Raw genomic sequence first — 27,405 nt, forward strand, 5'->3', positions numbered from 1 at the left:
TTCTAGTGCCAGCTACCCTTTCCCCAAGCCACAGAATCAGGGAGGGCACAGTCTGATCAATATCCTTGACTCACCACATTAATCAGCTGCACGCTGACCCCTGATCCACTCGGGCAACACCACCAGACGTTTCTCCCTACCCCCACTTCCCTGGAGAAGCAAACGCTTTAAGCGCTACCCAGCCCGAGAAGCACAGCAAAGCAGACTCCACCACAGCCGCACACCCCTACTCCCACAGAATGCTTCACTTGACACCTCATGAAGACCTCAGAGGGGAGTGAAGCTCCACCTCCCCCCGCCCGCGTCTTCCCCGCCGTCACAGCCCTTCCTCCCGCCCCGCCCGCCACACACATGTGCCTGCAGCCAGCGCCGGGGCGCGCCGTCGGGGCGGGTGGGAGCCGCCGCCTCCCCGGCACCGCCCGCGCCGCGCGTCGCCCGCAATCGGACGCGGGGAGCCGGTGGCCGTTCTAACGCCGCCGCCTACCATGGCCGTCGCCTACCTCCTGGGCAACGGCTCCGCGCCGCTCCTCGCCGGCGCCCTGGAAGTCCCCTTCGGAGCCAACGCCTCCGCCGCCGCCTGCCGCCCCGCCGTGCCTCCCTGCGCGGCCGCGCCGCCAGGCTCCTGGGGTAACAGCACGGCGGGCTGGAACCGCTCCGAGCCTTGCGGCGGTGCCAACGGCAGCGCGGGCGGCGGGCCATGCGCTCCCGCGGGCGGCGGCGGCCCCTCTGTGGTTACGGCTATCGCCATCATGGCCCTCTACTCTGTAGTGTGCGTCGTGGGGCTTTTCGGCAACTTCTTGGTCATGTACGTCATCATCAGGTGAGTGCCGCCGTCGGGCTGAGGAACGGCGTTCTGCCGGCAGCGGGATGCTACGAAACTCCCGCGGTGCGAGGGACTTCTGCCTCCTGGGTGCGGGGTATTTGAGTGGAAGAGGCTTTGGGAAGGCGTCGGAGCGAGAGATCGCGGAGAGGAAACGCGGCGGGGCCGAGCGCCCCGTCGGAGATGCTCCGCGGACCCTTAGGGCTGCAGTACCCGGCAGCGCTTCGACTGCGGAGCCCGACTCTCGTAGCTGTCCGCTGCTGAGGGAAGGTGGAAGGGGACCGCGGCCACCGCGTGTACGAGTGTACGCACAGCACGCGTCTGTCCCCAAACCTGCGCCAACACAAAAGCAAAATAGAAATGGCAACGCGGCTCAATGCTTCTCTCTGCCTGGATTTATAGATCCTCTACCTTGAGCGTTGATTTGCGTGTTTTATGCTCGTATACGTCTGTGTCTGTGTACGTGTATATACATCCACGCGTACACACGGGGATCCTGTCAGTTCCCCAGACTCCTAGCTGCGCTGCAGCACTGAGCGGCATTGTCAGCAGCAGGTCCTTCACAAATGTGCCTTTCACGCACGAGGAATCTCATACCCGTAAACCTGCGGCGAGCGGGTGGCAGCGAGATGAAACAGGCTTCGGCGGGGCCCGGGTCGGGTGGTCGGATTCCGTGGAGGAACAGTGCCACCTCCCGGGGGCGGCGGGGCCGAACGGGTCGAAGCTGCCCTCGAATGCCCCTGGTCGGAGCTGGCCCGGCACCTTCCCCCGGGCAGCTGGCCTTTCCGAGCCACACTTCTGCAGGGGGAGCCCGTGGGGAGTGTTCCCTCCTTGCCGCAGGACTTGAAGTTCCCCCCGTCCCTCTGGGCAGGCGCTGCTTGGTGCTCAGTGGCGGCTGTAACAAGCTGGGGTGGTGCTCCGATGATTCCTTCAGTGTACTACATAACAGCAGCTTTTGGGGATGTCTCTGCAAAGCCCATACAACTAGACCTAATGGAACACAACTTACACGCACCAATTTTCAGGTTCAGACTATTCCTACTGCTTTTAGCCATATTTCAGAGGCAGAACTGGGAAGATTCTTTGTGCCATGAGGATTTGGTCAAGCTCAGATCCAAGCTGTCTGTGTGAGAAGTGCTCCTGAACAGGAACATGACTGCAATGGTCTGAGCAAGCGGTGAATGCCTTCCTCTGGGAGAAGCAGCAGATGCACAATGTAACAGAATCAGGAAGGTTGTCAGCAGTGTGTAAATTACAAGTTTTCCATGGAATTGTATATTTATACCAGCCATAACCCGTTCTGGGTTCATATTTCTTGTATTAATTAATTCAATTATACTTACACCACAAAGCCAAATTGAATGAGGCACCTGCATTCAGCTTTCTATCTTGAGACAATCTTTCCCAGAGATTAAAGCTTAATACAAAAGCCAGAAGCAATAGAAGGCAAAAAGTATGTTTTAATTTACAGAGGAAGACATAAATCAGTTAAATGACCTCCCTAATACCACTCTGGAATTCTGCAGCAAAGATAGGACTGAACCCAGATCTTCCAGATTCCATATGACATAATTCCTTCTCAATTAATATCATACACATATTTCCCATTTTAGGATGAAAAAAAAAGCTTGTTTATTATGATTGAATAGAGTCTGTGGTTTAAGCATCACAGAAATGCCTTTCCTTTCTGTGCTTCAATATAGGTTTGATATATTTGGGCAGCAATGAGGAACTTTTTGAGTTTTTTTCTGTTGCCGGCTATGCTAACATGAGAGCATTCCCAAATTGTATCCTATGCATATATGGAGCAGTGAACTTATGTGCTCATATTCATGAAACCTTAAATCCCACTAAAGATAGGAGGCAAACCTTTCCCTGGATCAAATTTGGCATACTATAAATCTCCATATCTTTGTCCACCTTTCATACGGTGACTGCTCAAGAAAAAGGAAGTTTTGAAGTTTGTGTTAATTTTGAGGTGAATTAATACTACAAGAAAGAAGATTTGAAAGTGATATGGCACTTTGTTTACCTTGAAAATGCCAGGAGCAGGGAGGGAGATGATCGGATGTCTGAAACTGTCCCTACTCACCTCTTAGAGTCCAGTGAAAGTTTAGAGTGCATACTAATACATTATGCTCAGCTTCTTTGGAAACATTTTTTGGAATAGCTATTAAGTTATTTCTATAAGCAGGCAACTTTAAAGCCCCATCCAGTTGTCCCATCTCCTCCAAGTGAAGCAGATCCATGGGCCTGAAGTCAGAGCTGTGTAGGTGCTTGCCTGCTGTGTAACTATCATTATCAATATACAGTGTCACGGGCTTTGTATACCTGTACATTATCATTAATGCAATCTCAACCATTCTCCTTCTCCCAAATGGTTTCTATTCAGCTGAATTATTTCTTCCTTGAATTATTATTTACCACACATTGTATCTACAGTATGTGAAGCTGAACCACATGTTACCAACACTGAGCTGTTTCCTTTGTGAAGTATGAAAAATGCCTTATGAGTGACAGCAATAATAGTCAGGTTTTACTGCCAGCCACAGATTTCATTATCTATTTTCCTCATGTGTTTTGTTTAAGCATGAACTACTAATACGAACACAGTGTCATTATGGCTACATTAACAGCAAATGCTATTGCTAGTTGCTGCAGAGTACAAGACAGTGTACAATTAGTATCATCATTGAATTAATTTCACATCAATCTATAGGCTTTTCTTGCTTTCTAGACAAGACAGTGGGATATGATGAGAGGGGGAAGAAGAATATGTCCTGTGATTAAGTACGTGTGCACAGTGCTAGAAAGCTGTGATAGATCATAGCTGAACATCTTTGGCATTACCAGAGTGGAGAAGCTGAGGCCCCAGCTCTGCACTGGGTGAAATGCCCTGAGAGCGCTGCAGTGTCATCAATAGATGCTGTCAGCACTCAAGGCAAGAGCAATGCCTTAATTGCTGTGCTAATCATTTTGTCGCATATCATAGATAAAGGAGCCTGAGGTGCCCCGTGGTCCTTCACAGGATAAGGGAAATGCCTTGTTTCATTAGAGTAAATGATTATACTAGCATTTCTTTCTTTCTTTTTTTTTTTTTTAAGTCCACAAAATTAAAATAAGGAAAGAAGTCTGCTTTGAGGCAAAGAGCTTTTTACATTTCTCAGGGCAATATCTCAACTATGTTTTGGAAAAAAAAAAAAATTATGATTGAATCATCATCTGGTTTGGGAAGATCGCACACTCTACTAAAACCTTTGCTTACTTCGGCCTGGCTCACTTGTGCTTTGGGAATACTGTTTTAGTAAGAAAGGAATTTGGCATGTAATTTCAATTGTAGGAAGAATGGACGTCTTCAGAGAAATGCTCTGACGTGTAAAGAAAAGGAAAAGTGAGGAGTTTGTAAGAAGGATATAACATATGGGGTAGAGAGAGTCTGATTTTTTATAAGCTGAAAATGACCCACTGAAAATGATCAGAGGTAAAACAGGCTGAAGCAAAGACTTTTTCCAAAAAAGCCAGGAGCTCTTCTTTGCAAAGCAACATGGAGTTATGGATGCAGTGTGAAAGAAGATCCATGGCATGTCTTGTGTCAGCATAGATTGGGGAATTTAGAAACCTAGAAATCCATAAAATTCATTTATTTCCTGCCCACAGCAATGTGAATGTCTCTTCATTTGGATGGCACTGCATCTGTTATCTCCAGGGAGACCTGATAGTGGTCTTTCAGTATCTAATGGGGGGCTATAAGAAAAGGGACAGATTCTTTACCAGGTTCTGTTGTGACAGGACAAGGGGAAATGGTTTCAAACTAAAAGAAGGGCGATTTAAATTAGACATAAAGAAGAAGTTTTTTACAATAAGAATGCTGAGACACTGGAACAGTTTGCCCAGAGAAGTGGTGAAGGCCGTATTCTTGGAGACAATCAAGGTTTGAGGAAATCTGAGTAGGCAAGACCAGCCCAGAAGCTGAGTTCAAAGAGAGGTGCAGTGAGATGACAACTCTCACCACACCACTTTACACAGAGACATATGTTTTGTTTGCACACTGCTTGCAATAAAAATTTACCAACTTCTACTAGAGGATAAATGTTTGACTACTAAGGTGCTCCCCTCTCCTCCAGGATCAAGAGGAGTAGATTAGATAAAATGCCATGTATACTTTTGTATTTTTGTTTTGTTTAAGTTATATTGAAACAGCCATGGTTGACGACCTCAGAATGTCCCTGGTCTCTCTGAGCTGGAGGCAAGGTCAGGATGCCCAGCCAGCTCCCACCTGCAGGACATGGGGCTGCCCCTGCAGCACCTCCAACCCTGGGCAGAGGTAGGCTGAAAACTTCGTCCCTCACTGAATTTCCTCATAAAAGTCAGTCTAATTGCACTGACTATTCATGGTATCAGTAAAACTAGAACATATTATAAGCACATATTATTCATATTTCAATTACTAACAAACTGATGAGTTAATGTGAGCTAGCATAATCCTGAAATACTATTTTGTTTCATTTTAACTTGCACTGTTTTGTTTTCAAATCATCAGTCATAGCTTTTAAGGAATACAGTTGAAAAACTTTTCTTTTTAAATTTTCCTAGAGCAAAAAATGACACAAAAATCTCAAACAAAACATGATGTAAGCCAAACAGTCTCAAAATCATTACCTCTTTTCCAGGCATAGACAGTAAGTGGTGTTTAGACAAAGAGAAGAAGAAAGAGAAGCATCCCTGTGTGAGACTGCTTCTAACAGCCTATTGTACTGCAGACAGACTTCTGGGCTGCATTTTACATCAGCATTTTTTCAGTACCTTTCTATGGATATTCTTCCATGCAGCAGTCCCAAGAATATCTGAATCTAAAATAAGGTTGGAAATAATATGTTGGAAATACTGTTACCTTTCAATAAAGCTGTTTCGAAGCAGTTATTTTCTAAGGTAAAATTTAAGAATTCTGAAACGTTGTTAAGGATTCTAAATTAGTTATTTTTAACTAACTGGGTGCTCTGAGAGAGTGTTGTAAGGACCCTGTCTAATGGGCACTTTCATTAAAAAGATTTTTTTTAATGGGATTTCCTGTGAAAATGTGTTTTTAATCCTTTGTTTTGTTCAAAATTGTTTTCTTCAAAAACAAAAAAAATTGTTTTCTTCAAAATACAAAGCTACTCATTGTATCTATATTGCAGAAAAATCTGAAACTATTTAGTGATTTGTTGTTAGGCCCATCTCAAGCAAACTTCATCTTATAATCATCTGTTTGTTTGGCTTATACCATGGAATTTGGCTTTCCTGTTGTGTTAGCAGGGATTCTATCATTATCTTTCAAAGACCTTGCGCCTCTTAAAATTGGCTTCTAAGGGTATTCTCTAGCATTCCACAGCTTAGCCTAGCTGTCTTAAGTACCATTCATCTGTTTAACGTTACACATTTTTTATTTATATTTCCCTTTGAATTTGCATGATGAAAAAAGGTAAAGATGATAGGTGATAAGCAGTAGCTAGTCAAGTAACTGTGAAGGACATGAAATAACATGTTTTTCCACCTTCTCACTGAGAAGTGTTCAATTATCAGCTATGAGATCTTGTGTCTCAGATCAGGAATAAAACTTCAAAACAAAACTATTTGTGTAGAATGGGGTGAATGGCACAGAGCAATTCCAGCATGAGAGAATTTGCTTTCTTGAAGGAGAGAGCAGCAGTTCTGGTCTTTTCCTGTTCCCCCCTTGCACGTTGCTGACCTCCATGTCAGCACTAGGATGTGCTGCTTCAGTAGAAAAACATCCAAGAAGCCAGTTTCCCAATTTTTTCTCATAAAGTGATGGTGTCAATTTCTCCTTCAGAGCCCCAGTTCCAGATGCAAACTCGTTCTTGTCACATGGTACCAAATCCATGTTTGCTAGTACTTGGGTCTTCTCAAAACATGCAGTCACACTTCCTCTTTCTGTCATGCCTTCCTTCTTCACCTCCAGCTTTCCCCATTCTGCCCTCTTCACAGCTGTATCCTCCTCCTTGTTCATCTTCTCTCCTGTCCCTTTGTCTCACCTCTATTGCCTCTTTCCAGATCGCACTCAACACTTTCACAAGAAGATCCTGATCTCTTACACACAAGAGACTGTACCCTGCATATTTAGCAAAACTCTTCTCTGTATGGTCTCTGGCATTACCTTGAGCCCCATGCTGCTGCTATGAAAGCATTTTACCAGGGAGGGTTGCCGCTGCTGTTCCCCATCACTTCTTTGTGGATTTCACATCTGCTAGTAGTAAAACTGTCTTCAAAAGCTTCCCTGCTAGCTTCTTTGCCAAGCAGGGGATCTTTCATGTACAATCCTCACCTGAGGAGATCAGTCTACAAATCAGGAAGATTTGTGGAAGATCTCTTTATCTTCCGAAAATAAGGAAAATAGCTGTTAACTTGCCTCTCCTGTAAAAATGTAACCTCAGTTGTCACTGATGTAGTCCTGATCACTTCCCTGAATGCACAGGGGAGAAAGTTGAGATGCTGACAGCTTTCCTTTGCATGGACAAAGCAAAAAATTTCAGTAATAAGCACTCGCTGCTGGATAATGGCAATATATTGGAGTTACCATTTTTAACACCATTGATTTATTTCTCAGAGATGTGTTACACAATAACTGCAAAAACACCAGCCATTACTGGAGACTCATATGTGCTTCAGTGTCAAACTTGCAGAGATTGATCTAGAGATGGCTTAATAAGCAGACCAGAATGAGTCCAGGAATAATTTGCAGATAATGTTTCCTTTATTTAACTAGATTGAGGGGAACAATTCAGTATACCAGCAGCTGACTGCACAAGAATTGCAGCATACATGTTGCTGTCATTTCTTCTTATCATGAAATAGTTCTCTGTGGCTTCTGGGAAAAGAAAAAAGAAATTAGGTTGATAGGAGTTATAAAACATTGCAACATCTTAAATATTTGCCTGGCAAGTAAGTATGAATATATTTGAAGACCTATCAATTAATTCCAAGGATATTTTGCATAAACATGTAATTTAAAAAAAAAAAAAAAGAAAAAAAAAAGAAAGAATGATGATAATAAAATAGTTACCTGTTAGAACTACTGTGGAATTTGTGTGTTCTATCTAGAATAATTTCCTTGCTAGTAAAATCTTTCAGTTACACCTGAAGGGAAAGAACCAGCTTTCCCCTGGTAATTTTGTTTTCTCTGTGGAGGGACTAAGCTCACTAATACAAACCAAATAGCAGAAAAAGGACCTCTATAGAACCCTCTTTGCAGAAGGAAGAAAAAGAAAAAAAGAAGAAAAAAAAAAAACGGCAGGAAAAGCCATTAAGGAAAGCAGCAAGTGAGTTTTAGCCCAGAGCCCAACACATTATTGTAATTAATTGAAAACAGGATGAGTCAGATGCCCTCATGACTCCCTGTCATTGGCACCATGTCATTCCTGAAAGGGCTGGTACTGGAGCCTCACAGGCTTTTGTTCAGCTTTCCTGCACCATGGCTGACATCTGAGTGAATCTGCTAATTGGTTCTGAGTACAGAAGAAACCTGAACAGATGTGCCTGCATGAATCCTTCCTTCCTTACCTGGCACATGTAAGCAAATACCACCAAATGGTGGATCTGCAAACACCTTAACATAGACCAGTATGAGGAAAAGGCACAGTACGATGACAAAGATAGGAAGCTTGTTATAAGCTATATATAAGGTTTTATATGGTTGCTGCATTCCCCACCATGTATGTCAAATAAATAGGCCCCACACTGCCGAAGTATGCCATGCCTTGGCACCTGAAGTGAGGCATGGTATATTCTTTTTTTTTTTTTTTTTTTAATCCTTCTAGTTAACCCACCAACGCACTCTTCAGTCTCAGAGCTCTGGTAGTTTTTGCTGACTTACAAATATAAAATTTGATGGATAAACCAGATAAATTTTGTCTTTAGGCAACAGAGAGCTTCCTGTTGCTCTGTGTTCAGCGATTGACTTCAGCATTTACACTCCAATCTCCTTACCAGCAGTGACTAGCAAAGGCTTCAACAGGAACAACCGCTGCCTCTGTCTGTATCAACAGCAGGAAATTTTGTAACCTTCTCCAGTTTTTGCCCCAAACTGAGTCAGTACAGAAAGTAAGCAGATGTGCTTGCAATAGCACAGTCTCACTGTAACTAACTGTGAACATTTTCTGCTATGATTGCTGTATCTGCTGGAGTTGTCTTTGTTTCTATTTGGTGTTTGGATGCTTCTCCTGAGAGACTGTTATTTTTGAATTACATCTGTGTATATGGTCTCCTATTGAGAGCATAAATCAAAAGGACAAGTTGATTGTTAGCTAGAGTGTCACTTGCAGTCCAGTTGGCCTGACTGCATATTAATGTGCTTGCCCAAATTTATTGTGCTTGGATATAGAGCTTGAGTTTAATGGCATTCTAGAGCATTCCTGAGTAGAAAAATCAAAGACTAAATCTTCAAAAATGAAGATGATGAAATGATGAAATCATGTGCTCTGTGACAGGTAGATTAGGGTCATATGGAATATACATGACTTTCAAAGCTCTAATCAGTAGCAGGCTGTTACAATACCACAGCTATGGCTGAGATCCTTTGAAGGTCTTTTACTCTATAGAGAAAGATGCACTACACTGCAAAAGAAAAGAAAGAAAAAGGACAATGAGGATGGCCATCAGTTAGTTCTATTACTTGAGAACAAAGGTACGTTACAGGTTATGGCAGGGAGTCAAACGTACTCATTGGATTAATAGAGGGAAGAAAGAGTTATCCAGACTAGCCTGAACTGTTGTCAGAGCTTTAAGGGCTCAGTGAAAACTGAAAGTACTAGATATCTTATGAAAGCACACATGAAAAAAATCTGTTTTTCTTACTGCTTTTGGATTGCATATAGAAAATGTACCTGAAGAGCCATGGAAATAAATGTTCATTTAGATTGGTTCAACTAGTCATGCTTCACATGTTTTAATCTTTCCACCAAGGAGACCTCAACAAATCTAATGCATGCACACAATGACTCTTCATTTGTTTAACAAGTCATTTATGCAAGAAGAATATGAATTTAAACGCTAACCTAATCTCATCCAGAATCAACAAGAATTATGTCAGGTTGTCTGAATGCAAGACCTAATTGCTGGCCGTTGTTTCTTTAAGCAGCCAAGCCAGATTCATGAACGACTGCTTTCTGCAATAAGTCTCTTGTAATTAACTAGTTTTTCAGATATTTTGCACTGTACATAGATCAACTGAAGCAGCTTTTGTCTCCCAATTAGCTTTGGATGAACAAAAGCTTGCATGCCTGTGAGTTGCTGAAAGTCATTGTTACCAATCTATCATTGTCCCACCTATTTCCTAAGTGCAAAAGACTGTTTCTGCTTCTCACTGTTTTCAAGTGAATTTGTAATGGCATGTATTGCTCTATTCATTGGGCTAAATGTGGACCATGTCTCTACCTTCTTTACACCAAAAATGGTACAAAGATGATGTAAGACTGATGTGTTACAGGACTGAAAGGTCTGGAAGAGAATATATTTCATCAGTCCATATGGATATAAATGGCTTCTCCAATAAGTGGTATGAACAAGAGTCAGATAGCAGTATATCAGCAGTGTCTGTTATGCTTAGAAAAAGCATACTGTGTATTAAAAATGTCATGTGTTGTTTGGGTTTTTTTTAAGAAAATGTGAGTCATGTTATTTGTTCTTTTCTTTGGAGCTATTGAGGCTTAAAACACTTTTGAAAAAATCGATCACCTCCAAAGGTGATCAGCTGAAGACGTCACAGTTGGAGTGGTCAAGACAGAAACAAAGCTGTGGTGTGTCTTGCAGCAAGAGGGAGAAGCACAAGGATACACACATCACTTTCCTCTGGTGTGTCTGGGAACTGGACAGGGAGATAGTCATGGCCCCTGCTCAAGATGCTGTTACACTTTCTGCAATTGAGGCAGGGTCTTTTTATGTTCTATAATTCAATAATTCTACTTTGATGATTTTTTTTATGGGTTGGCAAACTACAGCTGGCCCATGGCCTACCAGTCTAAGGCTTTTACGTATCCTTGAATGTCAGGAACTTAGTGACTATTTCAGTAGAATTGTCATGCTTTTCCTTATTGCTTTCTTCTTATTGGAAGCAAATTCCAGTTGAGTGGATCTCTACAGCTCAAATCTTCACATTTCAGATATATCTTAAATCTTTGCTGGATAGAGCAGTGATAAGGCAAGGCTGAATATGACCTACAGAATTAGGCAGACTTGAAGCTGTGAATCTAACTTGTCATATCATAATATGTATTTTAAAAAAAAGAAACTTAATAAAAATTAGTATTTTATGATAAAAAGTCTACTCTGACGAGATAGAAAAAGTATGCTAGTGGGTACCTGAATTATGATGAGCATAATTAATTTTAATATTAAGAGTAATCCAGAGGTAAATGTTCACCACTCTGTCTGGTGGCCTTGAATCACACTGCGAAAGCAGTAAACATTAAAATATTGTATTTATACACACAGTGCTGTTGGTATTATAAGAAAGTTTTACAGGTAGCCCAGGACTTCCGTTGCATAGAATATCCAGTCCCCCTGAAGTATATTTCATCACATACACAGCTGTGTTCATATGATGGAAATGTTTGCTCTGCTTCTTTAAATAGATAGACTGATAACTTAGCAAAAGGTAAAATAAAAGCTAAGATCAAGACTTTGAAGAGCTTCATTTTCAGGACTGTTATTTTTCATGCTGTTAAAACCAGTTCTGTCAATATTTATTTTTTCATAAAAAAGAAAAAAATCCTAGTGACACTAATAATCTACTTATTTGGAGAAATACACCTTCAACAAAATGTACTTTTTAGCAATAATGTCTTTATAAAATCTTGAAATATTTAGTACAGAGAAATACCCAGGTCCCATAAAAGTCACTGAAAAGAATATTGTGAACTTCAATAGGCTTTTGTTCATGAAGCAATTGTGGAGGTAAATACTTTGTAGCACCACAAAAGCTCTACTTCCTTTCTCTGTAAGAAGAGAAAAGATGATTATAAATATGTAGGTTACAAGAGTACATCAAGCAGGATTTTTCATTAATAGTCTCCAGAGCCTATTATGTGAAATTACTACATGATACTTCTAAGCTTAAATTTGTGTAGCCATTAAGTGGAGCCCATGGTAGTATCAGCGAAGAAATGCTATTCCATTTTTTCAGAGCTTTTCTCTGCCTTTCCTCTAGCACGCTAAACTGAAAGTGATTTACCTATTGGCTGATGTATTTTATTTATTTTTTTTGCTATGTCAAGCATTGTCTTTAAAGCATTGAAATGGCTTTAATTGCAGATAAAAAATCATTCTTATGAGTTGATGATGATGTGCTTTCTAGACAGAATTTCTACTGAATCAGATATGATGGCAGTGACACTGAGCTGCATACCTAAGCTTGTATATTCTTCTCCAGCCGTGAAGACAGTGATCACTACAGAGCTCAGAATGGTCCAGTAGCATGGGTGAGGGTGCTGAGTCTGTATTTGTCTTTTCTCAGCTTCTGAGGGTTCAGAGCCATTGCCAGTCCTCAGCCATCCTTGCTATTGCTGTCTGAGCCGATCAGGCTGGAGGAAGCGTGTCTGCTCACACTGGCATCAAACATCCAAGTATACTCTCTGGATGGAGCATTAGCTAATCTAGGAACTGTTGTAAGACCTGTAGAGAACACATTCGTTTTTGATAAACAGCAAGAGAGATAACAGGGCTTAGTGCATCTTTTTTTTTTCCTTAGTAAAGTCACTATTGAAATATTCATATTTTCATTATCCTCTCCAAGATTCTTCAACAGATTGCCCACCAAATATTTTCTCCACCTTCCTAAATCACTTTTAGAGCTGTAGCTCATTGTGCCTCTCCCACACTGCAATCCTTTGCATTTTTTTTCTAAATCATTCCCAGCAAATAGAGGCACAGATGCTTGTAGCAACTATGTCTTCCTAAATTGCTGTTACAGTCTGTTGGATAAAGGGAGTAGTCCCCTAAGAAAAGTTTTCAAGGTACATTAACTTCAAAGAATAGATTTGATTTAAACTTGTAAGATCATAGTTCTCAACACAGCAGTCAAGTAGCAGATCAGGTCTACTCAAAAAATGTTTAAAAGAACACCTTGGTTGTTATTTGTATCCTCATGCACAGTGCGATGAGAGAATAAAAACAGTATGAACTTAATCAGATGTTCATTATAAAAGTTATCTAGTTGTATTCAGGATGAAATCTGCATTCCTCCACTCCTGACAAAAGTTCCAAAGATGTGCTCCATTTGTAGCCCTGTCATGAGCTCTTTGCAGCTGACTTGCGTTCTGAAGAGATCAGAGAGAAAAAAAAAAAAAAGTTTTAAATACTGTATTTTACACTTTGTCTTCTCCAACAAATTGCCCAAAAGGTCTTTTTAAAGGACTGTTCCACTTGCAAATCTGTCTATACAATATAAAATGTCTGATCAAATATTGTACTTGTTACTTTGCAGAATCTAAGAGGAATTTCATCAAAAGAGCAAACCATCTAACCCCCCAAATTCTGGCCTCAGTGCCTAGCAACTTCAGCAGCAATCAGGACAAACTAGCCAGGAGTGATTACTTGGAATGAAATGTTCATAGTGCCACTGGAAAATATATCATCCTCACAAATAGTGGATGTCAGGTGCTACTGATGTGACAAGGGCTTGAAATTGTAAAGGACTCTTGAAAAGAAAAAATGGATGAAACAAAGGAATAATTTTAATTCCATGTTTAGGAATGCAAACACAGAGCATATAAAGTTTCCCTGCTCAGCTGTGGTTGGTGTGACATATTTAAAGTTCAGAAAGTGTTTTTTGTGTTAGTGCCACAGACTTAAGAAAAGAAGGGAGTTCAAAATAGTTTGAAGTCTCACCTGTCAAAATCAACACTGTGGAGCAGAGCATTGCATGCATACCTACTTTAAGCAACGAGGCTAAGTATCCACACAGGGCTGGTGGTTTTGTTGATATGCTTAGTTCATGTGGTCGATAGCATCTGTCTTCTCATTCAGTTGGAATATCTATCCAATTTGTAGGGGACCCTGAGATTGGTAATAGTAGTAACCATAATAGTCGTAATCGTAACTGTAGACTACAGTTCTGATTCTTGACATGTCATGAGAAGATGCACAAAATCTGTTCATTTAGTACAGTGACCAGTGTGTACAAACATTTTTTCCCAGCTTCATTAGTGGTTCTTTAGCAATCATAATATTGTTTCTTCTATGTATGTCCTTTCTGCACAAATTAATTTAGTGTTTTCTTATCCTTCTTATACCTGTTAGGTAATGTCTGACTGATTTATAAAACATAAACATTATTGTAGATAAGCCAGAGCAAGGTAATTTGATTTAAAGGTGAACAGTAGAAGAGATGATCTTTAATACCATTTAGCATGTTATTTCATGGAAGTAACTTATAGATGGTGCACTGGCCTCAATTTTGTTTAATGTTGTTAGTTGTAGTCATTCACTTTCTTTGCTGATTTTTTTTTCTAGATACACAAAAATGAAGACTGCCACCAATATCTATATTTTCAATCTTGCATTGGCAGATGCACTAGCAACAAGTACTTTGCCATTCCAGAGTGTGAATTACTTGATGGGAACATGGCCATTTGGTACGATCCTTTGTAAGATTGTTATATCCATAGACTACTACAATATGTTCACCAGTATCTTTACGCTCTGCACGATGAGTGTGGATCGCTACGTAGCTGTTTGCCACCCAGTCAAGGCCCTTGATTTCCGTACCCCCAGAAATGCCAAAATTGTCAATATCTGCAACTGGATTCTTTCTTCTGCCATTGGTCTCCCAGTTATGTTTATGGCAACAACTAAATACAGGCATGGTAAGTCTTGTTTTTCATTCTCAAATTGAATATTTCAATGTTTTAAGTCCTTTCTGCATTGTTTCTTTTTATTGTAGAGGTGTTGAACTAATTTCATACCTGCAGGCTGTATAAAGTTATGCCAAAAGCCATCTTTAACAATTTTGCAGCTAGCCCTACTTGACCAGACACAGCATTGCATGTGATCAGTCTTTGATGACTGGCAGGTCCAGCAGGATCCATGAGGCTCCTGCTCCACACAATTACTTCAGTGTTTGGAAAAGCATCTGTGCCCACCCTTCTGGACAAGAGGGCCAGTGGTATCCTGGCATGCGTTAAAAAAAGTGTGGCCAGTGGATCAAGAGATCCTCTTCCTCTCCTCTTCCTTGGTATGGCTGCATCTGGAGTACTATATCAGTACTGCACAGAAGGCATTGTTTTACCCAAATTCCTGCTGAATTTGGCAGTCGCAGATAATGGTTATATGTTTTCAACTTTTCCTGGCAGGGTATAATACAGAACTCAGAGCATGTTCTGGAGTTCTAGTGCTCAGAGATCTTCCTTTAAATGACAGCATTTCAACGTGTATCAAAAACACTCCATAGTGCATGGTTACCAAGTGTCGTACCATCTTCTTCCCCTTTGCCCTGAAATGCCCAAATTTGCTGCAGATATGGTGGTTAAATCATCACCACGTTATATATCAGAAGTGAGCCAAAGTTTAGACATTTATGACAATTCAGCTCTTTTTCTTCTGAAATTCTACACAGAATTCCAAGCGATATAATGCAAAGGAGAGCATGTTACTTTTCAGGTTTTTTTTCTAACGGAAGCTTCCTACATGTTTTGCAACACTGTGTCCTATCACTGTTTGTCCCAATGACAGATATCAAATTGTTTTGTTTTAGTTATTTACATAATAAAAATGTAATAATTAATAATAATAATACATAAAAATAATGTAATAAAATAATAATAAAAAATTACATAAATAAAAATCTATTTGCTTACAGTATTTAAAGGAAAGCAAATATAAAACTGACCGTCTTGTTCTCTGCTGTTTTCTTCTTTCCCTAGGCTCTATTGACTGCACGCTTACATTCTCTCACCCTGCTTGGTACTGGGAAAACCTCCTGAAAATCTGTGTGTTCATCTTTGCCTTCATCATGCCAGTCCTGATCATTACTGTGTGCTATGGGCTGATGATTTTACGCCTAAAGAGTGTCCGCATGTTATCTGGCTCTAAAGAGAAGGACAGGAACCTGCGGAGGATCACAAGGATGGTTCTTGTAGTGGTGGCAGTGTTCATCATCTGCTGGACTCCTATCCACATTTATGTCATCATTAAAGCCCTGGTCAACATCCCAGAAACTACTTTCCAGACTGTGTCCTGGCACTTTTGTATTGCTCTAGGGTATATAAATAGCTGCCTCAATCCAGTCCTGTATGCATTTCTAGATGAGAATTTCAAAAGGTGTTTCAGAGAGTTCTGCATCCCCACCTCCTCAACCATTGAGCAGCAAAACTCCACAAGGGTCCGACAAAATACTCGTGACCATGCTTCCACTGCCAACACTGTGGACAGGACTAACCATCAGGTATGACTAGCAGTGGAGATGTCATCTCTGGATCCGGGCCTCCCGCTTGGAGATGACATGTATTCTGAAGTTACGGTTTATACTGATTTGTAGCTATTTAAAGGCCTGAACACCTTCGAGGCTACATTTGAAGCCAGTGTATTCATACACAGAGACCCCAGTCATGCATTGTGTTGGTTCCTTTCTAGTCTAGCTGATGTCCAGAAACTGAGCATTTTGCTTTCAAAGGTACTTTGCGTGGTTGGGTCCAGTGTGCATGTGTACACACAACATCCAAAACAGAGTGTTTCATTTGCAGAATGTTTACAACAGGTGAATGTTTTGAACAAGTTAGAGAATAATCACAGATTTCTCTATTCATAGTTGTTTGCTTCTATAAGATGGCTACGTCTGTGTCCTGCTGTTTCATCAGTGAATTGAAAAGAGAAAAAGCTGTGCATATACATTTTTTGATTGATACAGAAGGAAGGCCTACAAGGCCCTATTTCTGCTGGAAAGATATAAGAAGTAGACAAAAGTCTTCTGCATGCAGTTCTTTTGCTAGATCATTATCTGTGTTGACTAGTGTGGGTTTTGATATATATCTATATATATACATATATATAAAAATATGCATTCATGTTAAGGAGTGTTGTACCATTTTGCCATTTAAGGTGTACAGAGCATTCCTTTTCTATGTAGAAAAAGCCGTTGAGGAGTGGACATTTTGTAGCACAGCAGATACCAAGAGAAAAATATCAAAAATCTCATTTTAATTCAAACTGCATTTTCTTAGCTTTTGCAAAAATGTTCTGTTGTTACATATTTATCATCCATGATCCTGTGATGATTCCCAAGTTGCCAAACCACATTCTTCAGTGAACATCAAGCAAAACATAAAAGCAAATTATAGCATTCTATCAAAGCATGTACTAGAAAGTGTTTTAATCTTCTCTGGAATTCACTGAAGAGAAGAAAGGCACAAGCCTAGTTCATTCCTTGCCACATCACCTTTTTCTTGGAACATCAGCAATATACTTCAGTTGCTCCTACATGAGCTTCTTGTTTGCCCCTTCAGCCACAAGCTAAGCACCTTTTTGAGGTGCAGAAGTCAGTGGCTTCTTGTATGAGAAATAGCTTATTTACCAAACACGGGCCATCGGGAAGCCAGTAATCCAGTAGTAATTACACCAGAAAAGAGGAAGAAGCAGGCTGTAGGGAGAAGGATAAGGTGTATTAAGCATCTGCAGTTGTTGATGTCATTCACAAGCACCTGATTCGTACATGCTAAGCTGTGGCCTGTGAAGTCAGTTAGCACCTGCTTGGTCTTTCACAGAAAATATTAAGACTTCACCTTCATCATCCAAAGAACTGATCCAGTTTCAGACTTGTGCTTTTTCTCACACAGAACAGGTTATCACTTGGAAATGGGGGTGATCTCACAAGGGAAAGCTGTGATTGTGTTATCAGTCTTACCCACACTTCAGTGCTAGAGCAGTATGGCCAAATATGTCATGGGCCAATACATGTATGTATGTATGTACATAGTATTCATTATATGAAGCAAAAGTTTATTTGATAGATTCAGCTCTCAGTAGTGCATACGTGATCCTCAGTGGAGTCAATTTTGTGCACGTCTGACAACAGAATTCAGACTTTACCTAGTAAGTGTCCATCATTCTACAGTGCAGGTTAGAGGCATGTATCTTCAACGTTTACATAGAAATCTTTCTATAGATTTTAGAAGAGCTGTAACCTTCTAATTTTCTACCCTTAGCAAAAATTATTATGGTACTGGCAAAGGCTGATTAAAATAAAGCCTATTTTTCTGTGCACAGAGCAAACACAGAACAGGAGATGATCCTTCCCAGAAAAATATTACAATCTACACCAGGGAAGGGTGACACCTGAGGTAGGGACAGAAGTTAGCTTTTTAATGGCAATAGGAAGCAAGCTAATCACACAGTTGGAATTTTGGCTGATTGGTTTTACTCATTTGCTTCAGTGAGTAGCGGTGGAATTAGTTAAGAAGAGATAAAACATATGGAAGAGAAGTGAAAGGGAAGGTGCTGAAGGGAAATGGAGCTGACAGGAAGAACGCAGAAGAGAAAGGGGAACGTCAGGAATAACATCAGAGGCAGAGAAGAAGGAAACTGAGGCAAAGAGATAATGTTCATGTAACAAAAGTGTGCTTGCAACGTAAGAAACCATGTGACTTCACAGCTTTCACTGCCTCTCTAACCCTTCCTAGAAACTTGCTAGCAGGTTTCACTGAGGCCATGAAGAAGAAGACTTACTTGGAAACTCCTGTCCTCATAGATTTGTTTGCACAGTCTCGTATTTGAGAGAATTTGAAGTGGCCATAAACGGGCCCAATCATTCCCCTCACTACCACCCAGCAGTTCTTGCTTTGGCAGATGCTGCCACTGATTTCTTTCTGCCACACACACTCTCTGGATCGGACCTGAATCTTCTTACTGTGGTATTCCCTGAGCAGCACACCAGCTAGCAGCAGCAATATTTCTCATCCTCCACAGAGGCGATGGAATACATTCACAGCAAGCCATGTTCACAGCTGAATATAAAACTTCATTTTTATATTTTCTTCCATAACGAACTTTTAAATAAGAGACAAAATTTTTGGTGTCTCTTATCATCAAAATGACAGAAAGATTGTAGGACTTCTATTATGAGGAGATTCTCTGAGTAGTACTGACAAATGTGACATTGTATTTATTTATTTCAGACAGAAAAAGCACTAGGGTGAATGCAGCTTTTTCTCTCAGAAAATGTAAAAAAGCACTTTGCTCAAACAGTTGGTGAGCTTCTGTAAATTCTATTGACAGGACATTCTTTTCACAGGTAAGTGCTTTCTGTATAGGCAAGCCTAGCCAGCATATCTGTATTGATCTAAGTATACTGACAAGCTCTCTCTTGTATATATAAGGCCTTGGAGAGCATTTGCTATGAATTCTATTTGTACAACTGTATAGTTGTGGACACAGTTCAAGTTATTTTCAAAGAAACAGCTGTTCTGCAAGCTGCTTTTTTTGCCAAGTGAGAATTCTTACTCTTGCTAAAGGTAATGAGAATTGCAGGCACTCAATTGCAGAAAAGCTTGGGGCCTCACACTCTTAAAGCACTTAAAATAAGCATTCACTTGTGGAAATAACAGTTGTGTTTTCTATCAGTGCAAAAGCAGGAACAGCAAACACAAATGTTCATATTACTCTGAGTTTAGATATTTTCCTTTGACTTATTTCATGGGTCTTTTAGATTGCTGAAAGATTTTTCTGGATCAAGAATTTCATTACTGTTTTATCAGCATTTAGGGAAAGTACAAAACAAGTTCTGACATCCTCCAGAAACACAGCACTGATGGTATGAGCATTTATGAAAATTGTACGTGCTCAGTGGAGCAACTTGTTCGTGAGGGAGAAAAGACTGGTGGCTAGTCAAACATTTAGATATAGAAATATAAAGGATATTGGGGTAAAGAAAAACTATTTCTAGATTGAAACAAGAAAAAATTAAAAGCTGGTTTAACTAACTGAAAAAAAAGGACTCACTTACACGTTAGTTTTCTTAGCATTCAGTGACAGCTTACAAACAAATAAGGGGAGTACTGGTGAGTCCTGTGCAGAAACCTGGTAAAAGCTGTACAGATTCTATAACTTCAATCTTTATCAGGTTTCACATCTACCTGTTTTAATGAAGGACATTTCTATGTGTTATTAGAAAGTTGGCATATGTCCATTGTATATAATATGGTGCTCAGTGATAAAACACTGATTTCTTATAAAAAACATTTCTGTCAAGAATTCTACAAGGTTGTATTAATTTAGCAGATTCTTAAAAACTAGGCATTCTTTCATATCTGATTTGCACTGGCATGGGACCCTTAAAAATCTTCTACGTAGCAGAGAAAAAAGAATGTTTTCCACACAATTTAATTAAAGGAGTTTACAAGTATAAACAATGCTATGAGGACTGAAACCAATTAAGTCAATCCTAAGGCTGCATATTTTTGTGATGCATTCCTTGAACTGAAAGTCAGAATAAATGGACAGCACAACATTTCATTTTTTCCATAAGAGCTGAATATTTTATTACAGTATCACAGAATTGTAGTGGTTGGAAGGCATCACTGGACATCACCTAGTCCTCCAGCCCCCTACTAAAGCAAGGTCACACAGAAAAGCATCCAAGAAGGTTTTGAATGTCTCCAGAGGAGACTCCACAATATCTCTGGACAACCTGTTCCAGTACTCTATCACCATCACAGTAAAGAAGTTCTTCCTCATGTTCATATGAAACTTCCTGTGTTCCAGTTTGTGCCCTTTGCCCCTTGTCCTATCACTGGGCAATTAAAAGTCTGGCCCCATCCACTTGACTCCCACCCATTAGATATTTATAAGCATTTATAAGATCCCATCTCAGGGCTTTTCCAGACTGAACAGTCCCAGCTTCTTAGCCTTTCCTCATATTGGATTCAAAATCAAGTCATTTTCTAAAGTTGATGAGGAAGAACATTCTCAATGTAGAATAAAGAAAGCCCCTAAGTATATTATGCTGAATTGAACAAGAATTTAAGTTATGTTTTGGCTTTGGATAAATTTATCTCCAATTAGTATTCCTAACAGATGTCACTTCTGAAAGTGCCTGGAAAACAGAGCAGTTAGAAAATAAACTCTCCTCACTCCAAAATCCCTAAGCAGATGCAACACGTTGCCCTCTCTTCACAGTTCATCTGTGAGTCTGCTTCCCATAAATAAACACCTTACTTACAATATCTCCCTATTTTTGACAATTTCTGATTGCTGAGCAGTAAAAAGGGTTGCAGGTTTTCAGGATGTGATGTATAGTAAGCAGATTTTCTTGGTGAAAATTTCTGTATTGATATCATGCCTGTACATGAATAGGCATGGATACTATGGGCACCAAGGGCAGAGGGACGGTTGTGATTAATTCCTGATGTAACTCCATCTCACAGAGAATGTAAACTGGATTTTTAAATTCAAATCCAGGAGTTAACCAATTCACTGATGTGAAAACAGAAAGCATGCTAACATAGCATCTAAAATACCAGCTTCCCTGCAATTGCTACAAAAGAATACAGGGAGTGAATAAAATCCTTCTCTACAAGTGAAGCTCACAGAGCGTTCCCATCTAGAAGGAAAACAGCTATGAAACAGACTCTCATGCAAACATGACAGCACTGAAGATCAGTTTCTGTGTCGTTAAAGGTCAGACACAAAATTTTTCTCTTACCATTCTCTCTACCTTGGTGTATTATGACAAAGACTCATCCTCACCCTGCTGCCTGGGCTACTAGCTCAGCTTTATAGGGCAGGGTAATAGCTGCAAATGAGATGTAAACACCTCTTAAAAAAATACACACTGTAAACACAAACTGGTGGGGGGTCGGGGGCATAAATCAAGTAATTGCTCATTGTATTTGCAATTTCTTTCCTTTCAGTTGGAACTCCAAGAAGCTGAAACCACTCCACTGCCGTGACAGGGTCTGCTGCAGTATAGCTCTCAAAGCAATTACAAACCAGTGTTTCTGTGCAGTCCGCTATGGGAAGGTATAGGATACGCTTTCCCTCAAAAAAGAAATAAAAACAATGATAAAAGAATTAACATAGAGGAAAGTGCCTGCTTTTCCAGTCTGTCAAAAACTGCTTCTGCAGCACTTCTACATTGCTCGTAACAGAAGCATGAAACTCAGTGGCAAGCAGAGCCAAGAGGTATGGGGGCTTTCCAAGCTCCATTGTTCAAAACAGTCATATTAACCAGGAATACGTCTGTTAATCTAAAAGCAAAGCTATCTGATATGCTCTGGCAAGTTACAATGGCATTAAACAGGTCGGAAACAAAAGTTCAAAAGACAGACAACTTTTGGAAAAAAAAGTTGTCAAACTTTTAAGGAGAGAATATAATGGGAAATGAAGTTGGGTACTTGATTTACACATAAAAATTTTTTCTAGAGGTGTTTTCTATGTAGGTTGTTTGTGTGCCAAAGTCTCACAGGATCATCTAGAACAACACGTCGGAAATTCAGGAGTTCTTCACTTATAAAGATTGCATGTTCCATAAATTCAAAGGGAAAATATTTCCTTCAGTGATCATTTACAGAAAAAAAAAAAACTACCTTTCTCTTCTACTTCTCACATAAGAACTAGACTTTTATAATCAAAACGATGAGGTATCGGTTCACCTAATAGAGTAAATGAAAGTATCCCATGCTGTTATTGGTAGAATTATCCCCAAAAAAGCATTGACTCTATTATTGTAAACTCCAGTGCAAATAGATGTACAGCCACAAGCTTGTCAGAGCTGGCACAGGCAACCAATGAATTCTCTTTAGATTCCCAAATTTCAACTGCCCCGTCAGCAATATCTCAAACTTGGAAGTCAACAACAGTCCTTGTGTGAAGCGTTTGGAAGAGTTAGGACATCAGAGCTGCTTTAAAAAAAAAGAGTTACATTTTGATAGAAATAATTTTTTTCTTAACCAAACACATATATTTGTTTTTCTAACTAACTTAATAGAGTCTGCATTTCCATTTTGTGTTACCTAGTAAAACACATGAAGATTTATGAAAGAAACATCATACTGAAGTAAATATCGTCCTAGTAAATGTCATCCTATCTGGTTTTTTAGTATGGAAAATAGAGATATCCATGTAGATAACTTGTGGTGCAATAGTATTTCCTAGCCATTGTTTGTTACTTGCTTTGTAAATAAACCATCAGTAGTTAAGTGGGGGGTGGGGCAGTATACTTAAGTGTACTCTAAAATACAACTCTATGGAACAGGGTTTTCTTCTTTTTATTTCTTATTTATTTCTTACTTTCACTGTTAAAATCTGTGTAATGGAATATGCTTTTAGTGTGAAATCATTTGTCTCTACCTTGGACTATGTAATAAAGACTGAAGGCGAAATCCTTGTGAGTTGTAAATTGAAGTAATACTACTCTTGTCTCATTAGTGTGATCTGGCTAAATATGTATATCAGCATAATATGAAACTAGACATAGCAGAAGTGCCTTTTTTCCATTTTCTGTTGAAAATTTTGCCATGCTGTCATAGAGATTCCATATTTAATTTTGTATTAGTCTAACAAGATTTCCTCATGGTCATTATTAAAGTTTAAACCAGATCTGTCATCATCTAACTTTAAAAAAGCATGGGATAGGAACTTGAAAAAAAATTGGATGTGTTCTTTTGCACTACACAGCAGTATTATTTAACTAATAAGAACATAAACTGAAGAAGAGATGCAGATTAATTAGAACTGTCCAACAGCACTGATTCTAGCAAGATCTGAACAGTCTATCATGCTAACATACAGTAAGCTGAAATACAGTGAACAAGTATTGGAAAAGCCTTTAGCAGTAAATCAGGAAGAAAACTAAGGTCATAGTTTAATGTCTAGTTTGAAGTACCTTAGCTGTTACAGAATTTGCATAATGAGCTGAAAACATTTCTGTATTAGGAATGTAACAGCTCATGGGTAAAATCCCTTGACTTGCCAAAAGCCTAAAATTTGAAAAGATATTTTAGGTTCTACAGTCCAATAATTAATTGAGCAACCTGACTGTAAATATTTTTAGTAGGACTAATGTTGTTGTAGGCATAATGGTCTAAGGATATGAGGAAGCAAATTTTATTAGCAGAACATTAGCAAAAATAAGTTAAATGCCCTGTTTATTTATCAAAAGACATGGATGTTCGCTGGCAGTGCTGTGGAGAAAGTATCAAGTTGTTACGCAATCTGTGTATCTTCATTGTAATCCTTTAATAAAAATGCTTGTGTTTCTTGTGTACTTGCACATACTGTATTCACATCACAGTACACGTTGATCATCATGCCCTTTTTTAATAGCTCAACTCTAGAAAATGCTGTGCTATCAACCAATACCAACACATCACCTTGGAGTTTCTCAGATTAATTATGTGACTGCATTAAAGAACACCTACCTAAAAAAAGGAACACATGCAGATAGTTCATTTCTTTTTAATAAGAGGCATACATATCCATTCCTATGATTCTGTAATGCATGCACACAGAATGCATAGTACGCACACAGGGCTCAGTGAAGTTTTACATGTAGAAAAAAGCAAATAAATCTTCAATGTTAATGGCCCTTCTGTGTGTCCCTTATGCATACAAATTTCTTGATGAGCCAGTAGCTGTTCCCAGCCTAGGCAAGTCCCTAGAAAACTCTGTTGTCCTCAAGGAATGTATCTGCTGCCACCAGTAGTCCTACTAGCCCAATGACACAAGGCAACAGAATCCCAAAGCAATCCCCATGTTCCACTTGTCTCATAGACACCATCAAGCCACAAAAGAATTGAGCTTAGCAAAACACAAGTTGATGTCAGGAAAAGACTGGGAGGTAATGTGAGCATACCACAGTACGTTCACTTCCCAATGACATATTTGGTTGTAGAAGACATTCTTAATAAGTCAGTTCACTGTGTCTGAACTGTGGAGGCTGACCTGAACTGTGATGGACAGTACTGGCAACTCAGCCAGCTTTCAATCTTGCTGTGATTTTGTCTGCTAGGAAGAAAAATGAAACCTCACAATACCAACTTAGAACTTCCCTGATGCACTATTTACATCTCAGACAGACAGCAGGGCTAATTCTACTTATGATCCTAGATACAGTGTAAGAGCACTGCACGGATCCCCAGTAAGACATAGCTGACCTCTGGGATGTAGAGACCACATGCAGTCCCCAAAATGCCACAGCAAAATGACTCATCAGATTAAGGGCAGGACCTGATGTTTTTCTAAGCACAGGAATCTTTGCAGCCATTCCATACTCCTACTCTCTTTGTTATACTTCGCAGTAAGGATCAGCACAACTATAGTTAGACCTGCATTCAGCTTCTGGATTCAACATCAAAATAATTTCTCAGAAACAAATGCAGTTTTGGAGTGATGTGAATTGGCAAATTAAATCCCTAAATACTGCCTCTGTGAGAACTATAAATGTAGCATGAAGATAAAAGAAAGACATTTATTGTGCATTACTCCAATTAATCACTTCTAATTCAACATCCTTTTCTGGAGTGCACACAAATTTGCACATACCCACAGATGCTTGAATGAAAGTGCATTATTGAATGTTTACAGTATCTTTTGCTGTATGATACTTTTTAGATAATGTTTTACTTCACTGTTATTTTCATCATTGTTACAAAGGGAAAAACAATACTTCTCTTTTCACTTATCGAAATCCCAAAAATGAGCATCAGCTACATTAGTAGAAACCATGCATTTAAGAAGAATAATCTGGAAAAAAACACAAATGGGAAAAAAAAAAAAAAGATTATGCAATAAGCAGAAGATTGTTGTTATGTTGGGCAAGAAAGAGCAGTAGGGTCACTGAGTTTTCACCAGACAGCAGGTAATACAGCAACTACAAAGCAAAGGCAGAAATTTTAAAGAAAAAAACAGGGAGAACATAGGAAGTGTTGGAGGAGAGGGAGGAACTTAGTTACAGCAGCCTGTGGAGGTAACCCCATACATGACTGCTAAAAATTTCCATGATGGGTTTTATTCAATTGTAGGTATTTCTGAATTTCCATACACTGCTCTGGTTGTTCTGTGGGTTTCTGTGGTTTTGTTTTGTTTCTTTTAATTTATTTTGGTTTTTGTTTGTTTGTTTGTTTGTTGTTTGTTTGCTTGTTTTGTCTTTTTTTCCCAGTCACTTCTAAGTTATATCATACCGTTGATGTTTATTTGTTCAGGACCTGTAAGAGATTTGCTGAAGTTTTACATGATTATATAAAATTTACCTGCTATTAGTACTATTTCCTTAAAACAAAAACACTCTGAAGATTTTTCAAGCAGGGTTTTGCTCATCCGTTACAGGTAGATTCATCAATCCATAGATGTGAAGGCAAAAAACAAATGCTATGATCTTCTGTTATGACTTTTTACATAACCACTCTGCTAGATGATATAATCTAGATGATATAATCTAGATCACTGTGTAATGTAATGAAAACAAGCAAATGATGTAGTCTTGCTAATTTTATTTATTTTTTTAAATTTTATATTTTATTCTAGGGATAGGAGGGGTGGTGTTCCTGGTTTAATGAGTTTAAAGTTCAAAAATCCTATTACATCCTCATGATACTTTGGTTCAAAACATATATCTGCTACATATGTTTTAAAACGGAAGCTGCTTGAACTAGGCAGTTCTTCACTTCCTATCTGTTCTGACAATTTTTGTGGGAGTTCAAGGACTGTTAGAAACCACTTCCATGCATATGGGATTTTTTTTTTTAGTTTGAGCTTGTAAAATACAGTTCTTACAGGGATTAATTTGATCTTTTTCCTTGAGCAAAGTCAAGGCAGAGAGGCAGTCTCCTTCAGGGCAATCCAGAGCATTTACCAGCTGGGTACTTCATCTGAATCAGGATGACATTCAACATCATTAGGAAAAAAAGAGATCATATCAAAACCTCCCTAATTCTCTGAAGAAATTAAATGAGACATTTTGAATTTCTCAGTATTGTCCATATAAGGCACAGTTTTCACATTTCTACTCATGGTCCATTAATTACTGCCAGCTAGCCATCTTTTCAGTGTTGGTGTAGAGAACCAAAGTTCCAGACACATGAATGTTATTTCACTAATGTATTCATATACTGACCACTATCCTTCCTGAAAAACACATATTTATGGGGGCAATGTTCATCCAAGGGTCATATTCTCCAAGGGCTTTATTTACATTACCAGCATAATCCCAGTAGCTCCTACTCATTTAATTGTTTGCTGTTATCTATGAAGGTGTCACAGTTACCTTCCTTAAGCATATATTTTTGTTCCCAAATCCATGACTTGGTATCTATATATGTTAAGACATACACAGATGAATTCAAGGAGCATTCAAACATGAGTTTGAACATGAAGTTGAAACAAACTCTCCAATCTCTTTAAAACTATCCTACTATTAAATAGTAAGAAGATATATATTTTAATAAAAAACACCTCCGTTAGCTATTCACACTCAAATTTAAAACTTCCACCGCAGCACATCTAGTAGACAAAAACACAGACAGTGTGTCTGTGAATGTGTAATTATGCAGCTAATTCTCCTAAAGATACATTATACAGTGAACACAGACGGTCTATACCACCTTTAC

The 27,405-nt window shown here is 39.4% G+C and overlaps 1 protein-coding gene across 2 annotated transcripts; it reads left to right on the forward strand.

Moving 5' to 3' along the window:
* The first annotated feature begins 326 nt into the window (after window positions 1-326).
* On the forward strand, window positions 327-24,071 carry OPRM1 (opioid receptor mu 1). 2 transcript variants are annotated; one of them, XM_085217065.1, is made up of 4 exons: window positions 327-820; window positions 14,324-14,676; window positions 15,733-16,253; window positions 22,223-24,071. In XM_085217065.1, exons 1-4 carry the CDS (start codon window positions 486-488, stop codon window positions 22,358-22,360), a joined length of 1,347 nt encoding a protein of 448 aa, XP_085073191.1. In that variant the 5' UTR covers window positions 327-485; the 3' UTR covers window positions 22,361-24,071. The 2 variants fall into 2 exon arrangements, with proteins under 2 accessions (XP_085073191.1, XP_010705522.3); XM_010707220.4 differs by having other exon boundaries at window positions 21,712-22,366.
* The last annotated feature ends 3,334 nt before the right edge of the window (window positions 24,072-27,405 follow it).

This window comes from Meleagris gallopavo, chromosome 2 (genome assembly GCF_905368555.1).
Source record: "Meleagris gallopavo chromosome 2, MGAL_WU_HG_1.1, whole genome shotgun sequence".
Classification (NCBI taxonomy): Eukaryota; Metazoa; Chordata; class Aves; order Galliformes; family Phasianidae; genus Meleagris; species Meleagris gallopavo.

Bases quoted from the DNA above. Each gene is read 5' to 3' on its own strand.
- OPRM1 (XM_085217065.1), top strand. From the start codon at position 486: ATGGCCGTCGCCTACCTCCTGGGCAACGGCTCCGCGCCGCTCCTCGCC. The intron at 821-14,323 runs GTGAGTGCCGCC...TTTTTTTTCTAG, and splicing joins GTCATGTACGTCATCATCAG to ATACACAAAAATGAAGACTG. The intron at 14,677-15,732 runs GTAAGTCTTGTT...TTCTTTCCCTAG, and splicing joins AACAACTAAATACAGGCATG to GCTCTATTGACTGCACGCTT.